The 9,516-nt window shown below is 60.3% G+C and overlaps 1 protein-coding gene across 1 annotated transcript in view; it reads left to right on the top strand.

Moving 5' to 3' along the window:
* Positions 1-903: 903 nt before the first annotated feature.
* Positions 904-9,516, top strand: part of gripap1 (GRIP1 associated protein 1) — an 88,969-nt gene continuing 80,356 nt past the window's right edge. The window contains 2 exon segments of the mRNA XM_072488996.1: positions 904-1,030; positions 1,834-1,895. Coding sequence (XP_072345097.1) covers positions 919-1,030; positions 1,834-1,895 — 174 coding nt within the window. The 5' untranslated portion in view covers positions 904-918.

Genomic DNA, 9,516 nt, shown 5'->3' with positions numbered 1-9,516 from the left:
GCCTTTCTGGAGAAAACATGGAGGCGAAGCGAGTAGGGCCATGTTCCTGTGCTTCCAGGAGTCGCAACTGAAACTCTTTGGGATTCTAAAAATCATTCCACTTGGATAGGATCCAATCACCGCCAGTTACCGGGCAGAGTTTGGGGTCAATTCATCGGCCACCAGGCAATCAATCAAACAGAGTCCCATCCCATCGCCCTCGCCCCTCGGGCCTCTCTTGTCTTTCTGCCTCTCTGTCAGCTCCTGGTCAGACTAGCCCTGTGCTCTCTCCGGAGCAACCTCTTGTCTTAAATACACATGTCCACTAATCACCCATGGACCAACAATGGTGACTGCAAAATATAGGGCAGCACGGTGGCACAGTGGTTAGCACTGCTGCCTCGTAGCAGCCGAGGTCCCAGGTTCAACCCCCTGCTCTGGGTCACTGTCCGTGTGGAGTTTGCACATTCTCCCCGTGTCTGCGTGGGTTTCGCCCCCACAGCCCAAAGATGTGCAGGGTAGGTGGATTGGCCACGCTAAATTGCCCCTTAATTGGAAAAAATGAATTGGGTACTCTAAATTAAAATATATATATATATATATATGAGCAAGGACGTTATGTTGAATTTTGTATAAGAGAGCGGTTTAGACTCCGCTTTATATCGAGTGCAGGGAGGAGTAGTGGGCGATCTCCCCGGAGTCCGAGGTGCAATACATATCCTTCAGCCGACATCACTAAAGGCAGATGGTCTGGGTCGCTATGACATTGCTGTCTGTGGGACCTTGCTGTGTGCAAGTTACCGGGCGCACATTCCTCATTACAACATTGGCCACTTTAATTATAAAACCTTCATTGGCTGTGAGGAGGTTTGCGACGCCTTGAGGAGGCTGTGAGGGGCTGGGGAATCGCAGACCGAGCTTTCTCAGCACAATGGTGTAATGAAACTGCTTCTCTTCTGTCTCACTCCCCAAATCCATGTCCAGGCCCAACTGCTGGAACTGAGGACCCAGAACTACCAACAAGCTGATCAGCTACGGAAGCAGAATGCAGGTGAGGGGGTGTGGCGGGGAGTAACAACTGACAGAGCAGATATCCAACCCCGTGCCGCACCTGTCCTGGGAGTGTTTGATGGGGACAGTGTAGAGGGAGCTTTACTCTGTATCTGACCCCGTGCTGTACCTGTCCTGGGAGTGTTTGGTGGGGACAGTGTAGAGGGAGCTTTACTCTGTATCTGACCCCGTGCTGTACCTGTCCTGGGAGTGTTTGGTGGGGACAGTGGGAGAGGGAGCTTTGCTCTGTATCTAACCCATGCTGTCCCCTGTCCTGGGAGTGTTTGATGGGGACAGTGTAGAGGGAGCTTTACTCTGTATCTAACCCCTTGCTGTACCTGTCCTGGGAGTGTTTGGTGGGGACAGTGTAGAGGGAGCTTTACTCTGTATCTAACCCCATGCTGTCCCTGTCCTGGGAGTGTTTGATGGGGACAGTGTAGAGGGAGCTTTACACTGTATCTAACCCTTGGCTGTACCTGTCCTGGGAGTGTTTGATGGGGACAGTGTAGAGGGAGCTTTACTCTGTATCTAACCCCATGCTGTATCCTGTCCTGGGCGTATTTGATGGGGACAGTGTAGGGGGAGCTTTACTCTGTATCTAATCGCGTGCTGTACCTGTCCTGGGAGTGTTTGATGGGGACAGTGTAGAGGGAGCTTTACTCTGTATCTAACCCCATGCTGTACCTGTCCTGGGAATGTTTGATGGGAAAAGTGTAGAGGGAGCTTTACTCTGTATCGAACCCCGTGCTGCACCTGTCCTGGGAATGTTGATGTTAACCCTCTCTTTCACTCCTGACTTTACAGAAATAAATTCTCTGCGGCAGAAGTGTAGCAACGTGGAGAAGGACTTGGCGAAGGCGCAGAAGGTAGGGATCTGGGATCTGTTCCGGGGTCATTTGGCGTTCATGGGGACAGGGATGGATAAAATGCGCTCATCTTGTATTGTACGGAATACATATTGTACAGAGACATTAGAGAAGTTTCAAACGCTGATTCGTGAGGACAATCCCGGAGCTGAGAGTTTCTAACTCAAGAAAGATTCAACAGTGAGGTCTGGGTGGGGGGAATTCAGGAGAAACATATTTATTCCGAGTGGGGAGAATATGGGACTCGCTCCCACCGGGAGTGGGGAGAATGTGGGACTCACTCCCAATGGGAGTGGGGAGAATTTGGGACTCGCTCCCACAGGGCGTGGGGAGAATGTGGGACTCGCTCCCACAGGGAGTGGGGAGAATGTGGGACTCGCTCCCAGGGGGAATGGGGAGAATGTGGGACCGGCTCTCACAGGGAGTGGGGAAAATATGGGACTTGCTCCCGTGGGGAGTGGGAGAGAATGTGGGACTCGCTCCCACCGGGAGTGGGGAGAATGTGGGACTCGCTCCCACAGGGAGTGGGGAGAATGTGGGACCGGCTCTCACAGGGAGTGGGGAGAATATGGGACTTGCTCCCGTGGGGAGTGGGAGAGAATGTGGGACTTGCTCCCACGGGGAGTGGGGAGAATGTGGGACTCGCTCCCACCGGGAGTGGGGAGAATGTGGGACTCGCTCCCACCGGGAGTGGGGAGAATGTGGGACTCGCTCCCACAGGGAGTGGGGAGAATGTGGGACTCGCTCCCACGGGGAGTGGTGGGAATGTGGGACTCGCTCCCACGGGGAGTGGGGAGAATGTGGGACTCGCTCCCACCGGGAGTGGGGAGAATGTGGGACTCACTCCCACAGGGAGTGGGGAGAATGTGGGACTCGCTCCCACAGGGAGTGGGGAGAATGTGGGACTCACTCCCACCGGGAGTGGGGAGAATGTGGGACTCACTCCCACCGGGAGTGGGGGAGAATGTGGGTCTCACTCCCACCGGGAGTGGGGAGAATGTGGGACTCGCTCCCACAGGGAGTGGGGAGAATATGGGACTCGCTCCCACGGGGAGTGTGGAGAATGTGGGACTCGCTCCCACAGGGAGTGGGGAGAATGTGGGACTCGCTCTCACAGGGAGTGGGGAGAATATGGGACTCGCTCCCACGGGGAGTTGGGAGAATGTGGTACTCGCTCCCAGAGGGAGTGGGGAGAATGTGGGACTCACTCCCACGGGGAGTGGGGAGAATTTGGATCTCGCTCCCTTGGGGAGAATGTGCGACTCGCTCCTACGGGAAGTGGGGAGAATGTGGGACTCGCTCCCGTGGGGATAATGTACGATTCGCTCCCACGGGGAATGGGGAGAATGTGGGACTGGCTCCCACGGGGAATGGGGAGAATGTGGGACTGGCTCTCACAGGGAGTGGGGAGAATATGGGACTTGCTCCCGTGGGGAGTGAGAGAGAATGTGGGACTCGCTCCCACAGGGAGTGGGGAGAATGTGGGACTCGCTCCCGTGGGGATAATGTGCGATTCGCTCCCACGGGGAGTGGAGAGAATGTGGGACTCGCTCCCACGTGGAGTCGCGAGAATGTGGGACTCGCTCCGATTGGGAGTGGGGAGAATGTGGGACTCGCTCCCACAGGGAGTGGGGAGAATGTGCGCCTCGCTCCCACGGGGAGTGGGGAGAATGTGGGACTCGCTCCCACGTGGAGTCGGGAGAATGTGCGTCTAGCTCCCACTGGGAATGGGGAGAATGTGGGACTCGCTCCCACTGGGAGTGGGGAGAATGTGGGACTCACTCCCACAGGGAGTGGGGAGAATGTGCGCCTCGCTCCCACGGGGAGTCGGGAGGATGTGCGACTCGCTCCCACAGCGAGTGGGGGAGAATGTGGGACTAGCTCCCACGGGGAGTGGGGAGAATGTGGGACTCGCTCCCACGGGGAGTGGGGAGAATGTGGGACTAGCTCCCACGGGGAGTGGGGAGAATGTGGGACTCGCTCCCACAGGGAGTGGGGAGAATGTGGGACCGGCTCTCACAGGGAGTGGGGAGAATATGGGACTTGCTCCCGTGGGGAGTGGGAGAGAATGTGGGACTCGCTCCCACGGGGAGTGGGGAGAATGTGCGACTCGCTCCCACGGGGAGTGGGGAGAATGTGGGACTCGCTCCCACAGGGAGTGGGGAGAATGTGCGACTCGCTCCCACAGGGAGTGGGGGAGAATATGGGACTAGCTCCCACAGAGAGTGGGGAGAATGTGCGTCTCGCTCCCACGGGGAGTCGGGAAAATGTGCGACTCGCTCCCACGGGGAGTGGGGAGAATGTGGGACTCGCTCCCACAGGGAGTGGGGAGAATGTGGGACTAGCTCCCACCGGGAGTCGGGAAAATGTGCGACTCGCTCCCACAGGGAGTGGGGAGAATGTGGGACTCACTCCCACCGGGAGTTGGGAGAATGTGGGACTCGCTCCCCCCGGGAGTGGGGAGAATGTGGGACTCACTCCCACAGGGAGTGGGGAGAATGTGGGACTCACTCCCACAGGGAGTGGGGAGAATGTGGGACTCACTCCCACAGGGAGTGGGGAGAATGTGGGACTCGCCCCCATAGGGAGTGGGGAGAATGTGGGACTCGCTTCCACGGGGAGTGGGGAGAATGTGCGCCTCGCTCCCTCGGGGAGTGGGGAGAATGTGGGACTCGCTCCCACGTGGAGTCGGGAGAATGTACGACTAGCTCCCACCGGGAGTGGGGAGAATGTGGGACTCGCTCCCACCGGGAGTGGGGAGAATGTGGGACTCACTCCCACAGGGAGTGGGGAGAATGTGGGACTCACTCCCACAGGGAGTGGGGAGAATGTGGGACTCGCTCCCACAGGGAGTGGGGAGAATGTGGGACTCACTCCCACCGGGAGTGGGGGAGAATGTGGGTCTCACTCCCACCGGGAGTGGGGAGAATGTGGGACTCGCTCCCACAGGGAGTGGGGAGAATATGGGACTGGCTCTCACAGGGAGTGGGGAGAATATGGGACTCGCTCCCACGGGGAGTGTGGAGAATGTGGGACTCGCTCCCACAGGGAGTGGGGAGAATGTGGGACTCGCTCTCACAGGGAGTGGGGAGAATATGGGACTCGCTCCCACGGGGAGTTGGGAGAATGTGGTACTCGCTCCCAGAGGGAGTGGGGAGAATGTGGGACTCACTCCCACGGGGAGTGGGGAGAATTTGGATCTCGCTCCCTTGGGGAGAATGTGCGACTCGCTCCTACGGGAAGTGGGGAGAATGTGGGACTCGCTCCCGTGGGGATAATGTACGATTCGCTCCCACGGGGAATGGGGAGAATGTGGGACTGGCTCCCACGGGGTGTGGGGAGAATGTGGGACTTGCTCCCACGGGGAATGGGGAGAATGTGGGACTGGCTCTCACAGGGAGTGGGGAGAATATGGGACTTGCTCCCGTGGGGAGTGAGAGAGAATGTGGGACTCGCTCCCACAGGGAGTGGGGAGAATGTGGGACTCGCTCCCGTGGGGATAATGTGCGATTCGCTCCCACGGGGAGTGGAGAGAATGTGGGACTCGCTCCCACGTGGAGTCGCGAGAATGTGGGACTCGCTCCCACAGGGAGTGGGGAGAATGTGCGCCTCGCTCCCACGGGGAGTGGGGAGAATGTGGGACTCGCTCCCACGTGGAGTCGGGAGAATGTGCGTCTAGCTCCCACTGGGAATGGGGAGAATGTGGGACTCGCTCCCACTGGGAGTGGGGAGAATGTGGGACTCACTCCCACAGGGAGTGGGGAGAATGTGCGCCTCGCTCCCACGGGGAGTCGGGAGGATGTGCGACTCGCTCCCACAGCGAGTGGGGGAGAATGTGGGACTAGCTCCCACGGGGAGTCGGGAAAATGTGCGACTCGCTCCCACAGGGAGTGGGGGAGAATGTGGGACTAGCTCCCACCGGGAGTCGGGAAAATGTGCGACTCGCTCCCACAGGGAGTGGGGAGAATGTGGGACTCACTCCCACCGGGAGTGGGGAGAATGTGGGACTCGCTCCCACCGGGAGTGGGGAGAATGTGGGACTCACTCCCACAGGGAGTGGGGAGAATGTGGGACTCACTCCCACAGGGAGTGGGGAGAATGTGGGACTCACTCCCACAGGGAGTGGGGAGAATGTGGGACTCGCCCCCATAGGGAGTGGGGAGAATGTGGGACTCGCTTCCACGGGGAGTGGGGAGAATGTGCGCCTCGCTCCCTCGGGGAGTGGGGAGAATGTGGGACTCGCTCCCACGTGGAGTCGGGAGAATGTACGACTAGCTCCCACGGAGTGGGGAGAATGTGGGACTCCATCCCACGGGGAGTGGGGAGAATGTGGGACTCGCTCCCACAGGGTGTGGGGAGAATGTGGGACTCGCTCCCACAGGTTGTGGGGAGAATGTGGGACTTGCTCCCGTGGGGAGTGGGAGAGAATGTGGGACTTGCTCCCACGGGGAGTGGGAAGAATGTGGGACTCGCTCCCACCGGGAGTGGGGAGAATGTGGGACTCGCTCCCACAGGGAGTGGGGAGAATGTGGGACTCGCTCCCACGGGGAGTGGTGGGAATGTGGGACTCGCTCCCACGGGGAGTGGGGAGAATGTGGGACTCGCTCCCACCGGGAGTGGGGAGAATGTGGGACTCACTCCCACCGGGAGTGGGGAGAATGTGGGACTCGCTCCCACAGGGAGTGGGGAGAATGTGGGACTCACTCCCACCGGGAGTGGGGGAGAATGTGGGTCTCACTCCCACCGGGAGTGGGGGAGAATGTGGGACTCGCTCCCACAGGGAGTGGGGAGAATATGGGACTGGCTCTCACAGGGAGTGGGGAGAATATGGGACTCGCTCCCACGGGGAGTGTGGAGAATGTGGGACTCGCTCCCACAGGGAGTGGGGAGAATGTGGGACTCGCTCTCACAGGGAGTGGGGGAGAATATGGGACTCGCTCCCACGGGGAGTTGGGAGAATGTGGTACTCGCTCCCAGAGGGAGTGGGGAGAATGTGGGACTCACTCCCACGGGGAGTGGGGAGAATTTGGATCTCGCTCCCTTGGGGAGAATGTGCGACTCGCTCCTACGGGAAGTGGGGAGAATGTGGGACTCGCTCCCGTGGGGATAATGTACGATTCGCTCCCACGGGGAATGGGGAGAATGTGGGACTTGCTCCCACGGGGAATGGGGAGAATGTGGGACTGGCTCTCACAGGGAGTGGGGAGAATATGGGACTTGCTCCCGTGGGGAGTGAGAGAGAATGTGGGACTCGCTCCCACAGGGAGTGGGGAGAATGTGGGACTCGCTCCCGTGGGGATAATGTGCGATTCGCTCCCACGGGGAGTGGAGAGAATGTGGGACTCGCTCCCACGTGGAGTCGGGAGAATGTGGGACTCGCTCCGATTGGGAGTGGGGAGAATGTGGGACTCGCTCCCACAAGGAGTGGGGAGAATGTGCGCCTCGCTCCCACGGGGAGTGGGGAGAATGTGGGACTCGCTCCCACGTGGAGTCGGGAGAATGTGGGACTCGCTCCCACGGGGAGTGGGGAGAATGTGGGACCGGCTCTCACAGGGAGTGGGGAGAATATGGGACTTGCTCCCGTGGGGAGTGGGAGAGAATGTGGGACTCGCTCCCACGGGGAGTGGGGAGAATGTGGGACTCGCTCCCACGGGGAGTGGGGAGAATGTGCGACTCGCTCCCACGGGGAGTGGGGAGAATGTGGGACTCGCTCCCACAGGGAGTGGGGAGAATGTGCGACTCGCTCCCACAGGGAGTGGGGGAGAATATGGGACGAGCTCCCACAGGGAGTGGGGGAAATGTGCGTCTCGCTCCCACGGGGAGTCGGGAAAATGTGCGACTCGCTCCCACAGGGAGTGGGGGAGAATGTGGGACTAGCTCCCACCAGGAGTCGGGAAAATGTGCGACTCGCTCCCACAGGGAGTGGGGAGAATGTGGGACTCACTCCCACCGGGAGTGGGGAGAATGTGGGACTCGCTCCCACCGGGAGTGGGGAGAATGTGGGACTCACTCCCACAGGGAGTGGGGAGAATGTGGGACTCACTCCCACAGGGAGTGGGGAGAATGTGGGACTCGCCCCCATAGTGAGTGGGGAGAATGTGGGACTCGCTTCCACGGGGAGTGGGGAGAATGTGCGCCTCGCTCCCTCGGGGAGTGGGGAGAATGTGGGACTCGCTCCCACGTGGAGTCGGGAGAATGTACGACTAGCTCCCACGGGGAGTGGGGAGAATGTGGGACTCGCTCCCACGGGGAGTGGGGAGAATGTGGGACTCGCTCCCACAGGGTGTGGGGAGAATGTGGGACTCGCTCCCACAGGTTGTGGGGAGAATGTGGGACTCGCTCCCACAGGTTGTGGGGAGAATGTGGGACTCGCTCCCACGGGTCGTGGGGAGAATGTGCGATTCGCTCCCACGGGTTGTGGGGAGAATGTGCGATTCGCTCCGACAGGGAGTGGGGAAAATGTGGGAATCACTCCCACAGGGAGTGGGGAGAATGTGGGACTCGCTCCCACTGGGAGTGGGGAGAATGTGGGACTCACTCCGACAGGGAGACGGGAGAATGTGGGACTCACTCCCACAGGGAGTGGGGAGAATGTGGGACTCGCTCCCACAGGGAGTGGGGAGAATGTGGGACTCGCTCCCACAGGGAGTGGGGAGAATGTGGGACTCGCTCCCACGGGGAGTGGGGAGAATGTGGGACTCGCTCCCACGGGGAGTGGGGAGAATGTGGGACTCGCTCCCACAGGGAGTGGGGAGAATGTGCGCCTCGCTCCCACGGGGAGTGGGGAGAATGTGGGATTCGCTCCCACGGGTAGTGGGGAGAATGTGCGCCTCGCTCCCACAGGGAGTAGGGAAAATGTGGGATTCGCTCCCACGGGTAGTGGGGAGAATGTGCGTCTCGCTCCCACGGGTAGTGGGGAGAATGTGCGTCTCGCTCCCACGGGGAGTCGGGAGAATGAGGGACTCGCTCCCACGGGGAGTGGGGAGAATGTGCGACTCGCTCCCACGGGGAGTGGGGAGAATGTGCGACTCGCTCCCACGGGGAGTGGGGAGAATGTGGGACTCGCTCCCATGGGGAGTGGGACTCGCTCCCACGGGGAGTGGGGAGAATGTGGGACTCGCTCCCACAGGGAGTGGGGAGAATGTGCGCCTCGCTCCCACGGGGAGTGGGGAGAATGTGGGATTCGCTCCCACGGGTAGTGGGGAGAATGTGCGCCTCGCTCCCACAGGGAGTAGGGAAAATGTGGGATTCGCTCCCACGGGTAGTGGGGAGAATGTGCGTCTCGCTCCCACGGGTAGTGGGGAGAATGTGCGCCTCGCTCCCACAGGGAGTAGGGAAAATGTGGGATTCGCTCCCACGGGTAGTGGGGAGAATGTGCGTCTCGCTCCCACGGGTAGTGGGGAGAATGTGCGTCTCGCTCCCACGGGGAGTCGGGAGAATGCGGGACTCGCTCCCACGGGGAGTGGGGAGAATGTGGGACTCGCTCCCACGGGGAGTGGGGAGAATGTGCGACTCGCTCCCACGGGGAGTGGGGAGAATGTGCGACTCGCTCCCACGGGGAGTGGGGAGAATGTGCGTCTCGCTCCCACGGGGAGTGGGGAGAATGAGGGACTCGCTCCCA

Source organism: Scyliorhinus torazame, chromosome 22 (genome assembly GCF_047496885.1).
Source record: "Scyliorhinus torazame isolate Kashiwa2021f chromosome 22, sScyTor2.1, whole genome shotgun sequence".
Lineage (NCBI taxonomy): Eukaryota > Metazoa > Chordata > Chondrichthyes > Carcharhiniformes > Scyliorhinidae > Scyliorhinus > Scyliorhinus torazame.
This window is presented reverse-complemented; position numbering and strand designations above follow the sequence as displayed.